Genomic DNA, 23,741 nt, shown 5'->3' with positions numbered 1-23,741 from the left:
ATACCTCGAACACTAGAATTGCGCAAAGCATATTAAACGTACGTTTTTCTTCTATTTCCCTTGATGTATGTCTAAATAAAAAGGCATACAGTGGAACCTCGATCTATTGTTTTTCAAGGGGATGGATGAAAAAACGATGAATGCGGTAATGTTTGACAAGGTTGCCTATGCAGCAGGAAACTAAGGATTGTGGCGAGTAATTGTGATTTCTTTTGAAGTATTCAAACAGGAATTTAGGTGATTAATGGAATATTTTCATTTTATGGAAACAATTTGGGCATATAGTTGATTCAACTAACATTACTCTCAAATATCCTATGGGGACACACCACCTCGCGAAAAAATGATTTCATGCCGTCTCAGCATTTACACTGCTAGGATGGATTTCTGTCTGATGTATACATTCATATCTACCAAACGCCATTTCAGCAGCATGCCCATCTGATACTCAGCTTCATCCAACTTCTTAGTTTCAACAGGTAGCTCGCTTTACCCCCACTCCTACTGTCAAGTGCTAGCGGACAATCCGAGGCAAGTTACAAAATACACGCGCTTCTCCACCAGATTTTCTACAATTATTTTAAGTCTATATTTGGAAGTTTTCATGAGATAAGAAGATGAATTGGAATTGCCATCAGGGAGAAACCAAATATCCTGGGAAAATATCCCTTCGTCTGAGACTGTAACAATAAAGATTTATAGCACCACTCATAAATTGTAACTTGATAAATGTTTTTGGAAAAAAAATACTGCATCAACTTCCAAGTAGCTCAGCTGCGAGGATATCGAGTTTTGCCAGAATGCTAAGTCTCTGTCGTATTTTGACATTTATTTCCTTGTGGAAAATGCTTAAATAAAGACAGAAATACGTCATGTTTGGTCTTATTCTTTTTTAAATTACATGCACATTACTGATACAGTAGATTCCGGTTAATTGGGACATATCGGGACTTGTGATTTTTGCCTCAATTAAGCGGCTGCCCCAATTACGCGAACTCTCTTGTATATGGGCATAAACAAACGCTGAAATGATAGAAAGAAGACTAGAGAATGGTTATAATGCAACATAAGTTTATTAAAATATTAATTTGATTAATAAATCAGCGAGTTTAGTTAATTTATTATCATTTTAAAGAATTATAACATTTTTGTTAAAAATATATTTCACAGCCTCGGGCGACGATGAATGAGTGTCTTTTACTAAGTCCTATTAAAGAAAAGTCTTATCCTCTTGCGGATAGTATAACAACAAGATCTTTCAATATGGGGTACGAATAGGAACATTTGTGAAAAATAAGAGTACATCAAAGGAGGAAAATGTAAAAAATAGTATTCTTAAAACAAAAAAATTTAATTTCGTCGCGAGTATAAAGCCTACGTTGCCGACTAATGGCCCAATAAAGCAGCATGCTGTCCCAATTAAGCGGAGAATACTCTAGGATATTCCTATATTGGGTTCTGTTCTTCAAGATCTGCCCCAATTAAGCGGCTGCCCCAAGTAACTGGTGGACCCGTTAAACGGAAACTACTGTATTTCAATCCAATGAAGGTGTAATATCAATTGCCAAGTCATTGTTAGACACCTTTCGGGCTAATAGATGACTCATGCAGCAGTTGACCTCTAGAAATAGGGAACTTCGAATCAGGTAGGCAGGGAAAGGTCAGTGGGGGAGAATGAGGGAAGGGTGAAACACGATTCTATTACTCTTCTGTAACTTGATATTTTCTTTTGAGGATTTTGATTTATGGTCTTCCTAATACGAACCCTGCACGAGCTGGGGCCTTTTGTTTGATTTCGGAGAGGAGGAAAGCATCAGAGGAGGGGTGGAGGGCTGATGGATGGAGGGGGTAGTGGATTTTGGGAATTATGCTACGTAGTTACTATCCCGCCGCACTGAGGTTCTCCTGGTGGGGGAAACTGGGAATTTTCAGATTTTTTCACCTGATCATTTTCGGTTCCCCACGTTGAACTCTTTTCCAACTAATCCGCGAATTTGATGCAGTTCGTCACCTTGCCTAAAACGGCGCTGCATTCACAAAACAACTAGAGTCCTCTACATTTTTCCAAGTCAACTACCAGCGTGTGAGTGTATGGTGCAAACTTCAAAGTATTTGAGTTATCCGAGAGCGTAGCTTTAGTATAATTATTCGAGACCTCGGATATTGAATACTTTCTAGTATTCGAGGTATTTGAGTATTCGTGGATACTATTCGCACATCTCTACTCAATACATTTCCCTTCTTAGGTTTTCGGATTTCAGTCCTCACCATATTTAAAATGATGCTATGTAAGACTGATTTAGAAATACAGTTTTTTTTAATTAGCACCATTTATAGGCATGCCACAAATGGAAATAATTATTAGCTCAGACAGGAGAAAGGAAAAAGTAAATAATGAGCTAATTACATTCTTCTTGGGTGTCTATCCGGGTAAGGCGCTCCATCTACCTCTCTGCCAACGATTCAATCGAAGATTTTCCATCGTCATCAATGCCGTTGATAGCCACTGGGTGTGAGGTGCTGCGATTATAAAATTGCCTGCCTTTTTCTCTGCTGACTTTTCAAACAATATTAGTTATTTGCTTTCTCCTTCCCACAGTACTATTTATTTACGATTATGGCACGACTAATTTTTAGCGCTATAACTAAGAAAATCTTTTTTCTATATCAGTGATACTTGGCATAATTTTCAATACAATGGAGAAAGGAACACCAAAATGAAATGAGGTTAAGGTACACGTTTAGGGGTATCAATTTTGGGAATTAACTCCAGTGAACCAATACTTTTCCTAACTAAGTTGAGAAATGAAAACACGTGTGTTGTAGGAAAAGAAGAATGTGGAAAATAACAATTCTCTCTTTATTCTCCTGTTTAACGAAGATACTAAGGAACCTAGCTCCCATTGTCATAAAAGAAGAGAGACTTGTTACATGAACATGACACCTCACTCCTGGCATCAATGGCGTCGATTACCGATAAAAAGTCTTCCATTTTAATGTATGCAAAGATGATGCAGCACGGCACCTGGACAGAGAGCCCAAAAAGAATTTACTTCAAATATTCACCAGTAGAAAATCATATCCTTCGCAATTTATGATCGTAACTGAATCATAATGAAAATAACTAATTAAAAAGATTGTACATTCACCTGACAATACGGAAGGAACTACAAATATTAACCAATGAGGATTATTTTGGAATCAGGCTATGACCCTCTTTTTTTTCTTGTCACTGAGCAATATTAGGCATCATTAATGGCTGTTAGGCGGGCTGCTGTTAAAATTTAGTAGGCATTGGAAACATATATTAATCTTATGCGTAGATAATAGCTGCTATTCCCTATTGACCACAATATTCTTGGATTAAATTCTATTGCAAAAAGTTTCAAGATTTTATTTCATTACTTTTCTTAAATGGACGGATATTTCTTTAGCGCTAAGATCGTTGATATTTAACAATAAAGAATGGGATGTTTAGGGCCGTGTGATTTTTAACGATCTTTCACAGCATAAAATCACAAAGAAAGAGCAACTTAAATAGAGACCGAAAACGTTGTACAAGGCCACTTAATACCGAAAAAGGGCAGTGGGAACAGAAGCAAACATATTTTCATAACTTATTAAAAAGGTTTTAAATTATGAAACTCGATATAATGAAGTGCCTATTTTCCCGTCCCGCTGACTTCATATAATCAAGAGTTTACTGCACTCAAAATGTCATATATGTTCCAACAAGTAAAGTTTTTATCATAACTTAGTGTTTTGTTCATCCAGCAGTCAAAAAATCTTGCTCTGTGGCAACTCCACGGATAGCTCATGAGTACAGTAAAATTCGGTTATAACGCGGGTCTAGGGGGACATAGTTTACACCCGCGTTATCGGACAACCGCGTTATAACGGGAAATACGTGGGAAGCAATAAAAAAACCCTTAAAGGTAATTTTTATAGCCAATTTATTTGCGTAATACATTATTAAAAATATTAATTTTATGATTTAGACGCTCTACTTTAACGGGAGTTACTAAAATACTCGGATATTTTCTTTTGCCACGATAGTTGATGGCTTTTCTTTGTCACGTAATTTTTTATGCTTTGCAAGTGCAACAGATGAATACTATCGCAATCACTTTGTCCCTCCAACCAATTCATCAATTCACTAATATTATGTAATAAATGGCCAATTTTTGGCATCTCGACCTCACATTCGTCTTCTTCATTCTCGCTCTCATCTTCCGATAATGCAGCTGTTTTTGCGCGGCTCTGGACTGCAGCCACAATTTCTTCGTCACTCTTATAAGCAGATACAGGAGTTTCCTCGTCTTCGCGAACCCAGGCCTCGAGATCACTCACAAATAGTTTATTAGAAAGAACATCTGAAGCTTCACGTGCGTCCTCTTCCGTGAAACCCAAAAACTCGTCTTCGTCTTCCATGCTATCGCCCGCTGTATACTCGCACTTTGACCAGCAATTTAGGATTGTAGCTGAAGTTATTTTCTTCCACGCCAATCCAATATTATAAGCCATATTCTTCAGGGTGACTGTTTTCAGATATTCTTGTACCTGCAGTTCTGAATTTATGACACTAGTGAGCAATTCCCGCCGATAATGGACTTTAAATGCTCTAATTATCCCTTGATCCATGGGCTGAATAAGAGCTGTCGTATTTTTTGGTAAAAACGAAGCCACTATTTTGCCATCCCTCGATATCAAGAGCTCAGAAGACGGATGGGCCGGACAGTTATCTAACAGAAGTAGAGCCTTCTCTTCTAACTTTTTTGATCTTAAGTGGCTCTTAACCGATGGAACAAAATCTTCATTGAACCAAGATAAAAAAATGTCTCTAGTCATCCAGGCATTCTGACTGTTTTTGTAATTTATGGGTAGTGCTGTCATATTAACGTGCTTGAAGCACCGAGGACTTCGATTTTTACCAATACACAGAGGTTTTAACTTGTGACTTCCTGATTTGTTCGCGCACAGTAATAATTAAGTCACTCTTTCTTTGCTCATTTTTATTCCGGATTTATTTGCCGACTTCTTAATATCAAGTGATTTTGTTGGAAGCAATCTGTAGTAGAGAGCGGTTTCATCGCAGTTATACAATTGCTCTTCAGTGTACTCACCCTCATCAATCATCTTGCGTAAAGTCCCACAGAATTCTCTAGCTGCTTCACTGTCACTGGAACGAGATTCTCCTTGCATGTTAACTTGCGCTACCCCGTGGCGAATTTTCCACCTCGATAGCCAGCCAGCAGAAGCAACAAAATCATGAGCACCACCTATTTGTTTATTTAATTTAATTGCCTGTGCTTGTAAAAGTGGACCATATAATGGAACACCTTCACTGCGCTTCTGAACAAACCACTTGAACAAACATTCATCCACTTCACCAGCAGCACTCAATCTGGCCTTTTTTCTATCAAGTCCTATTTCGTCATCCACTTGATCAACGAATGATCGTAATTTAACTTCTTCTTTCATCCAACCACGAATAGTTCCTTCAGGAACACCAAACTCCCTGAATAAACTTGATTTTGAATCACCGCGTTTCACTCTGTCGATTATGCCCAACTTTTCTTTTATTGTGTAAGTTTTCCTTTTGACAGACATCGTTTTAACCCTAAAATCAATGAAAATTTTCGTAAAAAAGTAATTTTCATATTCATATTAAGAAAAAGGTAAAACAGCACCTTCATTATAAAATGCTCGAAGCCTGTGAGCATTGAGTACCTACCTTGGTTTGAGCGCCGCGGTGCGAACGTACGAATGAGAATTATCTCAATCTCCCAGAATCTCGAAAATTATTATAGCCGTGCAACACACTTTTCAGCTCGAGTTCGCAAGACACAATGACCGATCAGGCATTACCGAGTTTTTTTTATGGCTACGAAACAATGTATGGAATACGTCGCCAACCGCGTTAATACAGTCGCTTGAAGTTACGACGCGTCGGTAGTCACGCCGAGATAAAATTCACCACAAAGTTACCTACCTCAAAAAAAAGGTCAATGTAATCATCTCGGGGGACATGGTGAGACCCGCGGTATATCCGAAACCGCGGTAAAGTGAGGCGCGTAATAACCGGAATTTACTGTATTTTCTATGAATTATCTTACCTGTCCACTCCTGCAGTTAGCTTTCTGAGGTATGCATGAAATGACATATGCTTTACATTCTGCTCTTTGAGATATACATCATCAAACGGCTCCAGAGGTGAACAATGAACACAGCATCCATTTGGTCCATGGTGGCATCTGCCAAGAACAGATATAAAAATAATTACAAGTGGCTACACAAAGAGACATAAGTTACATAAAAAAACAAAACAGCACACATTTTAGAGATAATAAATTTCACTATTCTGACCAAAAAGCCAATCGTAGGAATAGACTGATACCAGAAATTGATGATACCAATAGGGTAGTTTCCTTCATAAAAAAAAACGAAAGGCATTGATTGCGATTCGTTACCCACCATTAGTGAATTCATAACATACAAATTATTTGGTTTTAGAAATACCGGTTTAGACGAATGGCAAGGGTCAATTTTAACCGCATTTGAAAAAGGCCAGATTGGCGCCCATGCGATTCCACTCCGCGTGACGTCACAGGGACCAAGTTTCCACACGAGAGGATAAGAGTTATATATCCTCTGAGATTACCAATGCATGCATGAGTCACAGAGCTCAGGGAAACATCTCTTAATAATCACTTATTAAAATTGTCTAAGGTCGGAAAGGTTCCTTAATTGATAAGGTAGTAATAATCCATATTTAAGCCAAGCGATACCTGCTAGCAGGGTACTCAGCTACCTGCTAGCAGCCTGCGTCGCATCAGCGCTCAAGCCTCGCCTCAAGGTCACCTCACAGGGCGGCAGTGGGAGCCAGAAATACATCACACGGAATTTTTCCCATCATTCCTACTTAGCCGTCGCGTTTCGCGCGCTTGAAAATTTGCACTTTTCGTTTAATCGAGAAAAATAGATATCGTCATTCGAAAGTCAAAGAGCGTGAAATGCGTACTCCAGGAGTAATAATCTTTCGATTTAGGCAATAAAAAATAATAGGAAACCACCCTATTCCAATCATTGATACTTATTGAAGGCTTCGAAGGATTGATACATTGATATTGAAGGCTTCGAATCTGGATCCCTAATTTTAATTTGCGTACGAATATCTAAAAATCATTCCTTTGACTTTTGTACCCAGATAAAAACTTTAATAATTACTTTGTTATATAATAGGAAATTGAAAACGCATTTGGATCCAAAAATATCTAAATATCCAACACCTGAAATAAAGTATCCAATCCGATCTTCGTAAGAATAAATTCCTGGATCTATGCATCCCCAATAGATACCATAGCTAATTTATAATTGGTATAATATAAGCTAAATATTCCACCATAAACGTTTTCTTTGATGAAGGAAACTCCCATAATTGGAATGCAATTAACCCAATTTTTCCTAACGATACGTGAAGTTAACGCAAATTTAGCAATTTTTTTTTCCAATGTTGTTAATATGTGGTTCATATTTTGAACATACATAATTTGATGATTTTTAAGATGCAATGAATTTTTCAACTGAACGAATTTTATAAGTTTTCTTTTTACAATGTCCTTTTCATTTTTATGGTAAACCGTCATATCAGGGCACCTTCTCAGTTTATATTTTAACTAGGGATGGTCGGATCGGATAATTCGGATCCAAATATCTGCGGATATTGCCCTTCATCTGATACTTCCTATCCCAATTTGCTGAAGGCATCGGATCTTGATCCGAAATTTTAAATTTATGCTTCAGTGAATGCAGCGTCCCATACGAGGGAGTGGAAGAGTTTCGATTCTACCTTTGCATGCGCTGTTGCACTGCTATGCTTGGCCTACTCATGAACCAAAATGTATAAAAGCTCTCGTAGGAGTTATGCAACAGAATTTCAGCCGGGAAAATTTTTACGGCAAAATACGACTGGCATATAGTGTGACTCTTACAAAGAGATTGAACAGCCATCGGGAGAATCTCAACTCCATAGAATAACAACCACGTCAAAAGTAACTTCGTCGCAGTTAAAAATAACACCCTCAGCCATCCATCACCCCATGCCTCCGATATTTTTTTCCTTCCAAGACCACACAGTCCATAAATTAATGTATTATTAGGAAAATATCAAGTCACAAGAGAACAACAGAGGCGTGTTTCATCTGTGCTCCATCTCACCAACTAATCTTTTTCATCTGAAGCATTTGCGGGTGAAACACAATTCAATATTCGATGAAAAAGTGATAAAATTCTGGGGAAACTTATGCAAGGAATATCAAAAATCAGGTAATGGTTTATCCAAAGATTGAAATCTATTTTCATTTCCAAATGCAAGTGTAACAGTTTACATCCTGAGCGTGTAAAGATTTAAACTTTAACAAAATAATAATTTGAAAGCTTATAAAAATGATTTTTAATCAGTAAAAATATTTAGATGTGTATGTAAATCTAAAGAGCTTTTTTTTATTGTATTTACCCAGTAGAAACTTGAATAATTACTTCGTTTTATAGCAGACAATAGAAAATGCATTAGGATCCCAAAATATCCCAAGATCCGGCTCTGAAAATCAAGGATCCGATCCGGATCCGAGTCCGAAAAAAATCCTGAATTCGTCCATCCCTAATTTTAACACATTCCATGAGGAAGACTGCTTATGCACTCATGCCACCAATCAGCCTATGGCAAATGACTGCTTATACAGCCATGGGGCCTATTTCGGTTCTTTTGATTCCCCAACCGTGTCGCCACTGGGTATGGTTCTCTTTTTGGCCCGTCCTCATCAAGTGAACCCCTAGCGTCACAAAGGATGCAGCCATTCCTGGATCCATAACTTATTTTTGTTATTTGTATTTTAAGCTATATTTATTAAGCTTTATAATTCTGAAGAAAACTATTTTCTGCAATGTTCAATGGGCTCCTAAATTCTCGGATTGTAATACAGTCGAACTTGGTTAATACGTTCCTCTTTAGCACGTTTTCCTTCATAGCAAAATGATTTGTCCCAGCCCCGGTACGAAATGAGCAGGTAAAATACAGGTAAAACTATTTGCTTAGTACACTTGAAATAGCGGCGCTTTCCTGGTTAGTACACTCAATTATTTGCCATGAAGCAACCCGCAAGTTGTTTCCTAGTATTTTCCGAGTGTGCAAACCTCCAAATTCATTAGTTACTTAATTATTATCAGCCATTAATCTTCTTACATTCATCCCACACCTCTCTTTCTACAACCATGAAGCATCCAAATGCAGTTCAACGCGAAGAGTACGTGCGTCATTACTTGGCAAGTATCGTGGGAGCAGACGATGCTTTGGTTCCCCAAGAAAAAATTAACACAAAAATACTCGCGGTACAAGAAATATAAAGCAGAATGCATTGAACAATTTTTTTTAAGAGAATTTCAACTATAGAAAATAAAAACCTGCTATATTGTCATATTGTCGCACTACTAATAAATAGGCTCAAATGCTGGCAATAACTTCATGGTTAATAAAAGTCAGGATATACCGTATAAGCGCGTGTAAGAGGCGCACCTTTTTTCCCAGAAATTGCAGCCATAAATGAGGGTGCGCCTCTTACACAAACTTCTTCTCTTCCCCCCCTCCCCTTCACCGGTCGCAAGTCCAAGGGGAACTGAGTGGCCTTGGTTTTCAGCGTGAGTCAGTCATCTGAAACCCTGGGTCAAAAACAAGCGGCAGGCAGGGGAGTTTCTCCCTTAGTGACGTATTTTTAAAATGCTCCTGTTTGCTTTTTTTGTAAGCATCGCGTCGTCACGTCGGTACCCCAGAGGTGAACATAAGAGATCGCGCGGGGTTTTTCGCTCCGGAGGGCGCGCTAAATTTACTGCCACGAGTGGGCATCCTGCGGCATTTATACTGCATATAGTAATCACTTATCAAACGTAGAGAAACGCGTAGTTTTGAAGGACATACCTGGTTAATAGTCAATATCTGTCTTGCTGAGTAATTTCCATTACGCTGAGGACCTGATTTTCCAAAAATCATCTTCAGACGCTAATATGAGGATTATTGCAACTGAAAATTATATTGGTGTTAAAACCTGCGATTTAAAAAATTCTAACGAGTGTTTTCATTGCTGGACTAAATGGTGGACAGAAGAAATCGGAAATGCTTTTAAGTGAAGATGCTAAAGGAGAGGTCGAGGGGAAGGACCGCGCTCCCTCCCCTCCGTATTTCAAGCAACGAGGCTATGAGCGAAGGAGCAATGGACGAACACGTCCGATCTTGCATGTGATGTCGTTGCCTTCAAAGCGAAGGGGCGAAGGCACAGCAATATGATATACGCAGTTTGCGTTGCCTGAAGTTTCCAGTCCGTCTCGTCTTGTTTGAATGCGCTAATTCTACGCTTGTTTCCTCTGAAATTGTCCTGTTTGGACTATTTTTAATATTGTTGCCTTGTTGCAACTATAAATCTTTGTGTCAAACAATTAGAGCTTAAAAAACTCCGTCCGTCAGATAAGCGTCGCGTTAGATCTCTTTCTTTATTGAGCTTTGTGCGTGTCACACAATTATTGAAAGCTATCGAGATATCTTCGGGTTCAGTAGATGACTCACCTAGCATTTGGCCTCCATAAACTGGGAGATCGATCAAGGTCAGTTGGTGAGACGGGGTAGGGATGAAACACATTTCCATTGTTCCCCTGTAACTTGAGGTTTTCCCATTTTCCTGTGGGGTCTCGGAAAGGAAAAAATAAACGGCAGAGGCATTGGCTGATGGAGGGCCGAGTGTGGCTCCGTTAAATCTACGACGTGGTTATTATCCTACGGCGCTGAGATTGCCCCGATTGTTGTCCAAGCTCTTGGGAAGGTTCATGCTATGTGCCTGTCGTGTTTTGCCTTAAAATTTTCCACGGCCGCAATTCTATTGCAATGCTCCTGCGAGAGCATTTTAACAAAAGTGTTCGTGAATAGGACAAGCATCGTAGAGCAACGGCGTATGCGAAGAGAGGATCGGAACTCTTTCTACTCCCTCTTATGCCACTATTACCGCTGCAGTTATCAAAATTTCCTCCTTCAATTAGTATTGAAAGAGGAAAGTTCGATAACTGTCGAAATTCCAGGAGTACGTATGCAACACCACGCGATAGTATAAAAAAATGCCGAAAAATGTTTTCTTCATAGCTTCGATGCTCAAAATAGGGGTGCGCCTCTTACACACGCTTATACGGTACGTTGTATTTCCTGAAGCTTGAAGACGAACTTAAAGCTTAACAGTATGGTTATAATCAATAATTACGATTAATCTAAGTGCGATAGACATTGTTTATCTTTATTCTTAATCAATAATATTACAAAATTATCAACAATCACTGCCCTCAACAATCAAACCAAAAATCATCCTGGAATACATAGAATGCAAACGGCGCAAAGCAGTTATTCATGTTTGTGACCGTGTTCCACCAATTTTAAAAATCTGAAAAAAATTAGGTTTATACTTTGATGTAGGGATGCATTTTCTTTTATCCTATCGTGCGGTGTTGCAGACGTATGCCTGACTTTCGACAGTTATCAAAATTTCCTCTTTCAATACTAAAATTTTACACGGCATTTTTTCAGCTAAATTTGCACAATATGTATGGCATTTGGAGATATGTAGGCATTCACTTGTAGTCTCAACCTTATGATGCTTATTAGGGATGGTCGGATCGGATACCTCGGATCCAAATATCCACCGATAATGCCCTTCACCTTATACTCCGAATCCAAATTCGTTGAAGAAATTGAATCTGAATCCGAAATTTTAAAACAATGCTTTCGTGAATGCAACGTCCCATAAGAGGAAGTAGAAAGAGTTCCACATACGCCATTGCTCTACGATGCTTGCCCTACTCACGAACAATTTTGTTTTAAAGCCCTCGTAGGAGTATTGCAATAGAATTGCAGCCGTGGAAAATTTTAAGACAAAACACAACAGCACATAGCATGAACCTTCCCAAGATATTGGTCAAGAGATTGAACCACAATCGGGGGAATCTCAGTGCCATAGGATAATAACCACATTGTAGATTTCAAGGAACCACACTCGTCCCTCCGTCAGGCAATGTATCTGCCATTTTTTTTCCTTTCTTAGGCCCCACACACCATAAATCACTTGCCTCAAATGAAAATATCAAGTTACACGGGAACAATGGGAAGTGTTTCATCCCTACCCCTTTTCACCAACAGACCTTTTTCGGTCTACCAGCTTCAATTTTCTCAGTTTCTGGAGGCCAAATGTTAGGTGAGTCATCTATACTGAACCCGAACATATCTTGATAGCTTTCAGCAATGCGTTGCTCTCATAAAATTAAGAAGGTAATTTTTTAACATTTCTAGATAAATGAATTAAATTTATTTAGGCATGCAAAATAAGACTTCATAATTCTCAATATTCTTGTTGCTACAGAGTTTCAAATTTCGCTAAAATTACAAAATTCACTCAAGCTACAAGAACGCCCTGTGACGTCAGAATGCGAGTAAGCAGATTCGCTCCATGGCAATAACAAAACGATTGCGACAAGAACAAACATCTACGACGATACTAATCATAACTTGAAGGGTGTGTAAAAATAGTTGTGAATATTTTAAAGTTTTTACGGTGAGCGTATTCTGTAAAGGCTATCTCCGACTTTGTAAAGACGCATTCTGGGAACAATCTGAATGTAGATTACTTCATGGTCAATTATTTCCTCTTCAGTAATGAAGATTTCTAAGCACGGAGTGTAGAAGCCGCAAAATTGAAATGTAACATAAATTAAATAAACAATCGTTAGTACTATAAAACTTGGTTTGTATCTCATTTAACTACTGTCATTCACTCATTGCTTTTAATGTGTTCTTGGTGCAATGTTGGAATGCGTGAAGTTAACGTTTTAGAGGAATAAAACGGAACATGTTTGACGGCGATTTATTAAGCATTGCCGAGGCCTGGAAGAAAGGTTCACGGTGAGTCGCAGAAGTTTGATAGCTTCAACTGTTAGTAAATTTGAGCGTTTGCACTCTTGGGGATAAAGTGACACCGGAACGTAAAGTGAGACTAATAACCATGTATTGTGGAAATCGCCGAAGATGAGGAAGATGAAAAAGTATTAAGCGCTATTTCTCAAGACTGATGCATCTTCCAGTATCCATAAAATCTATAAACTTGTCGTTTATTCAGGATAAATATTTCACACGACTGATGATGAAATAAACATATAATGCTATGAAAAAGTGGAACTGAGAGGTACATAAGTTTTTCTAAAACTGGGACAAATAGTGTACTGGCACCACGTAAACGTACAGTTTACTGGACTCTGATGTCATGTTCAGCCAACATGGTGATGGGTCGTTTGGAGCGCAAGATTACTATACAATTTTCAAATAGGAATTTTACGAATAATACGCAGGTTAGAGAAGAACTGCTTTCACTGTGATTTTCAGTATGAAAGATATTTTTTTATTGCATAATCATCCATTTTCAGTGGAATTCCCCATTGTATGATACACACGAGGTTCTAAAAAGAATGAGACCTAATGCAACCTATATCTGACAGCATTTAAGTTTTTTAAGCTCTAATTTTTTGGCCCAAAGATTTATAGTCACAACAAGGCTACTAATATTCAACGTAGTCCAAACAGGACCATTTCGGACGAAACAAGCGTAGCATGAGCACATTCAAACAAGACAAGACAGACTGGAAACTTCAGGCAGCAAACTGCGTATATTACATAGTTGCACCTTCGCCCCTTCGCTTTTAAGGCATGTTCACATGCAAGATCGGATGTGTTCTTCCCATGCTACTTTGCTCATAGCCTCGTTGCTTGAAAGACAGAGGGAGCGCGCTCCTTCCCCTCGACCTCTCCTTCAGCACTCTCCACTTATAAGCATTTCCGATTTCTTCTGTCCACCATTTAGTTCAACAATGCATACACTTGTTCAAATTTTTTAAACCACAGGTTTTGACACCAATATAATTTTCAGTTGCAATAATCCTCATATTAGCATCTGAAGATAATTTTTTTAAATCAGGTCTTCAGCGTAATGGAAATTACTCAGCAAGGCAGATATTGACTATTAACCAGGTATTGTCCTTCAAAACTACGCCTTTCTCCATGTTTTATATACGATTACTATTTGCAGAATAAATGCCACGGGATGTCCACTTGTGGCAGTAAATTTAGCGCGCCCTTCAGAGCAAAAAACCCCGCTCGATCTTTACCATGTTCACCTCTGAGGTACCGACATGATGGCACGATGCTTACAAGTAAGAAAAGCAAACAGTGAATTTAAAAAAAACGACACTAAGGGAGAAACTCCCCTGCCTGCCGCTTGCTTTTGAGCGAGGATTTCAGATGACTGACTCACACTGAAAACCAAGGCCTTTCGCCTTTCGACTTTCGACAAGGTTCCCTTTCGACTTGCGACCGGTGTAGGGGAGAGGGGAAGAAGTTTGTGTAAGAGATGCACCCCCATTTTCGGCTGCAATTTCTGGGAAAAAGGTGTGCCTCTTACACACGCTTATACGATATGTTCTAATCATTACAAAACTTTCCGTATGGATAAGATTTGACCTCCAATGACTTTTTCTCATTTTCCAACTTCAATAAATAGCTTGGTGGACAAAGGTTTACATCTAAGGAGTAGGTAACAGCCTAAAATAATGCCTATTTTGAGGAGATCCCGAAATTCTACTTTTCGGACGACTTAAAATGCTTGGATAAATGCTATGATTTACCAATACAATAGAGCCTTCGGTTGGGTTTGCAAGACGTGAATGATCAAACCAGCTCTCGTAACATTTGGCATCAACTTCACCATGCCCATCAATTGGGTTCTTCTTGCATGGAAACCCTTTCAATGTTCCTTTTATGAGCCCTATTTCTGACTGAATGCCCAGCACTTATTGTTAAGTCCAGCAAGGAAAGCCTGATGCAGAGTTTCTATTTTTAGTCGTGGCAAGTCTATTTATTCCTCTGATTTTCCAACATTAATCCAGGTTTTGACTGTGAATACAATGAAACTCTGTTTGCAAAGACATTTTTCTGCTGCCTAAAATCATTAGCCGCCAACGAACAATACCATTCCTGGCGATAAGGATGCTTCTTTTTCTTCTGCATTCGTAACCGAAGCCTGTGTCCTCAAGAAGACGATATAATGTTGTCCTTTTGAAAAGCGAATGATCACCATATTTACCGAGCTTAAGATTGATTTTAATGTTGGAGGAGTATTTTCCAGGATAGATTCATTCACCTTTCTTTTAACTACCCATCTCAAAAAATCAAAACTACTTTTTACCTTATAAAAATCCAAATTTTCTTTCCCTCAAGTGTGTTACATTGGTGTAACTATGTACATTTTTTCTCAATTATTATAACATTGATGAAAACCTTATAATAGAGAAAAAAGTATGAAGAATTTTGCGTAGAGGATTCAATTCAATATAGTTAACGGTTATACGACAATTGCAAGAAGTAAAAAAATACATGTTTGTAACGAAAATTTAAGGAAATGTTTTTTATAGCCTTTGTTATAATTTTTATGTAAAAATTATTGATGCCTATGAATGCAGCATCTCTTTTTACATTAAAATACACTGTTAAACAGTGCATTGCGCAATATTAATTTTTTATGCTGCTATTGACAACACTGCGCTCCCGGCCTTATGGAGAAAAACATGGGAGATGAATCTCCATAAGAACCCATACTTTCAACTGAATGTGGAACGCTCTATAAAAACTAATAGTATATACATTTTAATATCAAGAAAAAGATTTTACAAAAATTAAAACTGGAGATATGGTTAATAAATGAAAAACACTGTTAAGGCCTGAAACTTAGGGGAAACCTAATTTTTGATGCACCTTAAGTGTACATTTTTTTATTTTTCAAAACATCTGGGGGCACTTTTCACCATTTTAACCGGCTAGACCCTTTCATAGGCATTGGTCCTGCCGTTTCAGAGGAGTTTGGAAACACAATATCATGACACGAGAATTTTATGTATTAGATACATATACACACACCCATTCTTCGCTTAGCACAAGGGATGCCTTCCATGGGGTCTTTGAGCAAATCGAATTTGCCTTATACGAGAGCATTTTAACATTGGGAAGGTAGGGATGTGTTCCTGGTAGCATAGGTGTTGGGTATCGAATTTCCTATAATCATATGTATTCTAATTATTATTAGCCTTAAAAACCTTATTTATATAAATTCAGGTAATTAGAAGTCTTTCCATTTTTTAACCAGCAATGAACTTCGTGTACGTGTTGACTGCTTGGTTGCAGTGGTTTGGCTGATGTCACTGGCATTTTACCTTCGTCTCTATTCATAAAAATGGTGCGAATGAGGACTGACAACACCACTTTGACGTTCTCCGATTTCAAAGCCATAGATCACTTTCAATTCCTATTCTAGGCTTATTTTTCTTGAATACTCCTTTTGTTTCCTATTCACATTCCTATATTTTGCCTTTGTTCACTTGGTTTTTAATCCGTATGGCTCTAACCTAATTTTGGCTACTAACCTAAGTATGGCTCTAAAACCTGGCTAAAATTACCTTCTACTGCTGAACAATTGCCGCACTGTATTCCTGAGATGCAGAGGGCTTATGACTGCTGGAAGGGAAAGAAGCTAATGTGTCTGAGAATCTGTCTAGGACCCTTTCACGTGTTGATGCTATTCATGCGCAACTCGGTCCCTGCTCCAATTCTCTCCCCTGAATACCTATAAACTTGAAGGCTTTAAGCTGGAGCCTTTACATGGAAGTCTATTTGCCTGATAACCTAAGACGGCAAAAAATACATCTCAAACCATATTGTTTAAAAAAAACTCATTTCCACTGACTCCAAACTTAATTAATGGTCTAAATTAACTAATTTCATTCAGTAAAGGAGATGAGATACATTACTCAAGTAAAAATTTCTCCCTTGAAACACGAGCTGATTCTGGGCTGAAACTCCACTGAATGCGCTCAAACTGCCTTGAAACAACCTTGTCACTGCACTGCACTGCCTTGTCCTCAACAAGAAAAAGAGCACTCAACTGAAACTCTGATGCCATTCTCCCTTGCAAGTCCATTGAATTTTAACTGCTTCTCCCTTGCTGCATATGTGCCCCACTGATACTGAACTGGACAATAGGCTCGGGCCAGGCCGAATTTATGACACCACTGCGTCTCTCTTGCCGCATGTCTTTACTGCCTTGCCACAGAGCTGCGGCAGCATTGGGTATCCCCTCTCCCTCATGGATTTGAACTGTTTCTCCCTTGCTGCACATGAGCTCTACCGGCACTGAGCTGGACAGTAGGCTCAAAGGCCAGGCCAACTTAATATGTAACTCCACTGAATCTCTCTTGCCGAATGTCTTAACTGCCCTGCCACAGAGCTGCTGCAGCATTTGGGTATCCCCTCTCCCTCATGAATTTGAACTGCTTTTCCCTTGCTGCGTGTGTGCTACCCATCGTAAGATTTGCCAACATACGGAACCCTTCTACCGGACATATACGCGACCCCTGTTTTCAGCGGCAATGTATTTTTTAAATTTAGCTTTTGGCAACACGTATACCTTTTCCCGCGCGTCAAGCTGTCGGTTGCCGTTATTTCTCTCAAGTTGCTAGGAGCGAGGTGAGCGTGGGTTTTAGCATGAAAAGATTGATGGCATAAATATTTTCCCGGTACTTCGACGTTTGTTAACGGCAAGAATTAATCGAAATTAAGGTGAAGGGGAGAACGAGGTCAGTGGTGGTGACTGCAGTCATAATTAGAGGTAAGCGTTTTAACTTCTCTGATGGCATGTTTATTCCTTCCATGTTTAGCCATGAGAACGTTGACATTGAATTCGTGTTTTAATCCAGGCACGTTTAAGGATTTCAAGCTCCTTTTTCGGGGGTCATGCAGCCAATAACGAATTCTTCTTTCAACGCGTTGGCATCTGCCGTCCACTTTTCCTGCCTCATGGATACCCCGGACGAGGAGGATAATACACCGACCGGTCATCAATGCCGCGGATGCCGCGCCGTCCGTTAGTCATACTGCGGAGGACCGGACTCAGTGAGCTCGAGCGGGCTTTCGAAGAAATAAGGAATGCGGGTATGTTTCGCTATAGTGCAATGTATATTTACTGCTTATACTTATTAGTTACTGCTGAATGTTTTGGAATCTTACGTGGTTTTCGTTTGGAGTTCACACACAGCCTAAGTAACGAGCCAACGCTTCATTTTTTATTTAACTATGATGCAAAGCGCATGCTTCCTCAGTGATAATTTAAGTTTTGCTTTCTCTAATTTGAATGGTTCACATTAATGCACCATATAACTAATAAGCCAAGTAAAGGAGAGTTTTTCATGTGCAATTTTGCTAATTTGATTTTGAGTTAAGTCGTTTGTGACTCTCGTCAGTCATGTTTCTTCTCTTTTTCAGGAGCATCTAACTTCCATGACTTCTTTCATTTGGAATATTTTTGTATGTGCTTTTAACAGTTATTAATTTATTGATGTATTTTCATGTTCAAATAAATTGTGTCTTGAAAAATGTTGTGGTCATTGCAGTTATAATAACTATTGTTGATCGCAATCACCTATCCACCCTTTATCTCTTATCATGCATGCAAAATTGTGGGAGAAATCTGTTATGTGATCAGCCACTGTTGGCTGGGTTGCGCAAGTTGTTAATTGACTGTGTTTCATATGATTTGACAAGGGAATTTTAATGGATTGGGTAGGGGAAATGTATTCAGCCAAACAAGGGAGTTTCAACCTAGCATACAAGGGAGTTTCAGCCTAGCTATCCAATGGAGTTTCAGTCTAGCTGGCCAAGGGAGTTTTAGTCTAGCTGGTAGCCAAGGGAGTTTCAGTCTAGTTAGTGGCCAAGGGAGTTTCAGTGTAGCTAGCCAAGGAAGTTTCAGTTTAGTCAGCCAAGGGAGTTTCATTGGAGTAGCTGGAGTTCTTAATTGCACTGCTACTGCACTGCCATTCCTCTCCCAAACTCCACTGGTTTGTTTCAATTTCAATGCAGTTTCAGCATAGAAGCAAGGCAGTGAGTCTCAAGGTAGTTTCAGCCCAGTTTCAGTCAAGTTGCAAGGGAGAAATTTTTACTTGAGTACTTCTGTAGGTCGGCTACTCGGACAGCATGACGAGTTGTTTTTGGCCATTGCGCGGCAATAGATTTCAACAAATATATAAACAAAGAATAAGATTTGAGGCAAGAAATACTATAAATATGCATAAAATGAGAGTAATTTTGTGTGTAATTAGTGCAAGTTCATGTTTTATCAAAAGAACAGTTATTTGATTAGGCAAAGCTGCGTTGGGAAGTTTCCCCGAGGTCTGAATTTGCGCTAAATGAGGCATGGGTGTATATACATAATGTTGTGGAAAAATGAGAATCAGGTAGCACATAATATAAATGGTTCAAGTCACTATCACTAAAACATAGACACATAAAAAGAAAAACTCACACAGGAAAAATAAAACTCGGAGCTTTCGAAGTTTTAACTTCTTTCTCAGCCTGAGGGGAAATGGCTATCACATTGTTAGCATGCTATCATGATTTCTCTTATGCTATGAAGAGATTTTCTGAGGTTTCATGGCAGTCGATTCAGATGGGATTTGAAGGAGGATGCTGAACACCTTGTTCGAGATGGCCAAGGCTTGAGGTTTTGTGTATTACCATACCAAGATTTTTTATGGATTTGCCAACACTTTGAAGAGGTTCCCAAGAGGTTTTGTTGAGTTTTAACAACATTCAGAGAGAACTTCAATTATGGTCTCAGAAACCTCTAATAAAATTTCTTTCAGCTGTCCCAGAAGTTGACAATTTTAAAATTGCAATAGGGTTTTCAAGAGTTTTTCAAACTATGGACACTTTCAATTGGTTATCAATGAATAAGCCTGTTTAAATCTTGAACAGTCTGTCTTGCCGGCCTCGGTGGCGGTGGGGTAAAGTCCTCGCCTGCCAAACCGTAGGTCGTGGGTTCGAATCCCGCCTGGGTAGGTGATCCCTATCCAGGGCATGGATGTTTGTGTTGTACTTTGTTAATATTGGAAACCCTCGTTGTAAAAGGCCGTTATGTGCTGTTTACGGGGGATGTGATAAATAGATAAAATACCTTTACGACCCTCGTCAGAGTTAGCCATTTAGCAATTTATAGATAGTTTGCACAAACTAAATTAGTAATACAGTAAGACACGCTTTTCAATCTATATACTATAGGATCAAGATAATATCTCAGTATACGGAATACTTTCCATTCTGGTTCCCAAAAAAATGTATGTAAAAGGAAATGTAGAATTTTCCACCATTTACCTAGATTTTTTTCCAAGATAAAGTAAATTTTCTCATGAGATATGATAAAAGGACAATTTGTCCCAACACATTCACATTTTTCTAAATTCATGGAAGATCTGTGTAGTTTATGCATTAAATTGCAAGATCCAGGGGAATAAGATTCAAATTATAACTAAAGTCTCTACCAACTAGCGCAAAATCAAATCCAGATAGGTCGAAAGCATCATGTGCCTGATGAATTTGAAAAGGGTAATGAATTCAGAGTTAATAACAACAGCATAGAATGCAAATTTAAATCCTCATCAGAACTAAGAATCCTATTACATAAAAGTGTTCCCAATGGAGATGTGTACTTTACACTAATAACTTTCTGACGACTACAAGGAAACCTAACCACCACTAACACAGATACTTCCTCAGTATACATTTCCACCTACAAATACGAACCATATTTACAGGTTAATCAATTCTAATAATTCAACACTCACAGCTTTCTATCTCTCTGGCGCTGTATTTTTCCATCCATTTTCCAGAGCTGCAAATCCACTTCATCTTCTTTGACGGTAATTTTATTTGTAACAGAATCACGGGAAGAGTTGGAACTCAACTGATTCAGAGAACTTGAAGATGACTTTCTTTCCAATCCTTCGCGGGTCGAGGTTCCGGTTTCGCTGCCTGAAATCCCAGCATTGAGTGGTTTTAATCATTACTTCGCTAAAGCTATACAAAACACCATGAAACGAGATATTCAACCAACTTACCTGCATGTCTACAATAACCGCTAACAGAAGCTTCGTCAGGGTGCAGTAGTGTACCATTTAGTGGACACAGGTATATCATATCTCCATGACCCAAACGGGAATCCTTCACTGTGTGGCTGCGAGATGAAATTAGCTCATCCTTTTTGTCTCGACTTCGATAGAGCGCAAAACCAAATCCAGATAGGTCGAAAGCATCATGTACCTGATGAATTTGAAATGGGTCATGAATCCTGAGTCAACAACAACAGCTTAGAATGCAAATTTAAATCCTCATCAGAACCAAGTATCCGATTATATAAAAGTGTTCCCAATGGAACTGTGTACTTTACACTAATAACTTTCCAACGACTACAAGGAAATCTAAGAATGACAGGCTATTTCACAGACAGCAAAATTCAACCGGTGAAAAATAGTCACTTCTCACCTTTTCGTACAGCAGCTTGGTGGTATCATATGGCCCAACTTCCACCCTTTTTGTTCCATCCGGAGATTGAACGCGGACAGTCTAATTGAAAAGTACATTTATAAAATAAATATAATGCATAATTACTGCCCCTCAACATTAAATTTCTTACAGACGTATGTTCGCCAGAAAGAAAGCTCAAAGCAGTCGAATTGAAAATTAGAGGATAATTTAGGCGGTGCATGACTACCTTTAAAACGTAATGACAACATTTACATCCTTTATATCATTGACTAATTCATAATATTTATTGCTGACTACAGTTTCACAAGTAACATTAAGGAAATAAAGAGCTATGAAAACATTGTTCATAAGTCTATATTATTTAAATGCTTACAATTCTTTTGGATTTTGACATTCTTTTCTCAATTTTTAAGAAATATTCTTTCGGTGAGAATCAGCTGACGAGTCTTCGCTTGTAAAATGCACCACACACGACCGGAAGTGATACAGCGATTACAGACATCTTTCACCCTGAGAATTCACGAAAGAGAGATAGCAAGACGCCATTTTGTTTCCATAGTAGCAAATTCCCCAAAATAGGGCGGGAAGTTGGGACAATTGAATTGTTTCCGCAATAAAAATTTTGAAAGAGTAAATAGAATTATCATTGCAAGGATAGGCTTAAACAAGAAAATTCTTTAGAATATTACTTACCTAGTGTACCTACCTTCGATCTAAATTCTTACCGACCAATTTCAATCCAATCTGTATTTTCTGAAATATTTGAGAAGGTATATTTTAATAGATTCATATTATTCTTGAAGTGCAATATGCTTTTGTCTTCCGATCAGCATGGTTTCCGCCGAGGGAAATCCACAATCTCTGCTGTCTGTGATGTTATTAATCATATTCTGTTCGCGTTACGCCGCACAGTAAATTAGAAATTGCTGCTATGTTCTCCTCAGCAAGGCTTTTGATAGTGTGAATCACCCACTACTCTTAAGAAAACTTTATGGTCTTGGTATTGCTAATAATTGGATTGAATCCTATCTAAGCAATAGATCCCAGCAAATAGTTATCAAAGTAAATGGTGGTTGTTACCACTCACATAAAAAACAGGTTACTCAGGGTCAGTGGCGGATACAGATGGGGGGCGCAGGGGGTGCGCGCCCCCCCCCTTGCGGGTCCGCCTGTATTGCCGAACATTGCAAAACCACAATTGTAACTTTTTATATCATTAGATGACATTGTCTTTTACATGTTTATAAACACTTTAAATAAAATTTTCATATACTTTGCCTGTGACTTGATCATCTTTTATTATGATAAAAGTAAAGAAAACTCAAGATATGTTGCGCCCCCCCCCTTGAGTTTTTTCTGTGTCCGCCACTGCTCAGGGTGTCCCACAGGGTTCCATTTTGGGGCCTATTTTGTTTCTAACCTATGTTAATGTAAATCTTATATTTTCTCAAACATTTTGGGTGCTCATCCTGTTCTGTATGTGGATGATACTAATGTTCTTGTTTCATCAACTGACTTAGACACTGTGTCCAATCAATGTAAATTAGTATCTGATAATCTAAGTAACTGGTGCTTAAACAACCTCCTTGATCTTAATGTTGAGAAGTCCCAAATTGTCTATTTTAAAAATAAGAACAAAACAAATTGTTCTATTAGAGTTCACATTCACCAAATCCCCAGGTGGAATGTGTGAAATTTCTTGGCCTACAGCTAGATGCTATACCTACTGACCAAGAAGTTAAGTTCCAAATGTTTTCTAATACGATCCATAAGATCCAGTGTATCTCAAGACATGCTGATGGCCTTGCACTATGGACAGATTTACTCCCATTTAACATATGGCATTTTATTCTGGGGTTCCTCACCTCATGCATCCAAAATCTTTAAAATGCAAAAAAGAGCTGTGTGACTAATACATAGCAAATTCTCATTATCTTGCCTCTAGCAAACCAATTTTTAGAAAGCTGGGCCTTCTACCTTTTCCTTGAGTCTCCTTTACATGTTATTGTACACTCATAATCATATGAACCAATTTAACACGTTGTGTACGGATGGCAAGAATTCTCATAATTTTTTTCCTGAATGTTCCGGACGAATGACGAAGATTCTCGTCATTGAGGCGCGTCAACCTAAACAATTTTAAATCTTACAATACGTATTCATTAGTACGTTTTCAGTTGTTGTTCGTTATTCATAATGAATTGATATATCTTAACGTTTGATTGGGTAAAGTTATATTCTAAACATT

The 23,741-nt window shown here is 38.5% G+C and overlaps 1 protein-coding gene across 1 annotated transcript in view; it reads right to left on the bottom strand.

Moving 5' to 3' along the window:
- Positions 1 to 22,015, bottom strand: part of LOC124159683 (nuclear protein localization protein 4 homolog) — a 91,244-nt gene extending 69,229 nt beyond the window's left edge. The window contains exons 1-5 of the mRNA XM_046535593.1: positions 21,867 to 22,015; positions 21,491 to 21,571; positions 21,067 to 21,268; positions 20,794 to 20,980; positions 6,117 to 6,254 (exon numbers count right to left, since the gene is read on the bottom strand). Of these exons, the coding sequence (XP_046391549.1) occupies positions 6,117 to 6,254; positions 20,794 to 20,980; positions 21,067 to 21,268; positions 21,491 to 21,571; positions 21,867 to 21,887 (629 nt within the window). The 5' untranslated portion in view covers positions 21,888 to 22,015. The remainder of the gene's footprint in view (positions 1 to 6,116; positions 6,255 to 20,793; positions 20,981 to 21,066; positions 21,269 to 21,490; positions 21,572 to 21,866) is intronic.
- Between the last annotated feature and the right edge of the window lie 1,726 nt (positions 22,016 to 23,741).

Source organism: Ischnura elegans, chromosome 1 (assembly GCF_921293095.1).
Source record: "Ischnura elegans chromosome 1, ioIscEleg1.1, whole genome shotgun sequence".
Classification (NCBI taxonomy): Eukaryota; Metazoa; Arthropoda; class Insecta; order Odonata; family Coenagrionidae; genus Ischnura; species Ischnura elegans.
Note: the sequence above shows the minus strand (reverse complement) of the source record. Positions and strands in the feature narration are given on the sequence as shown.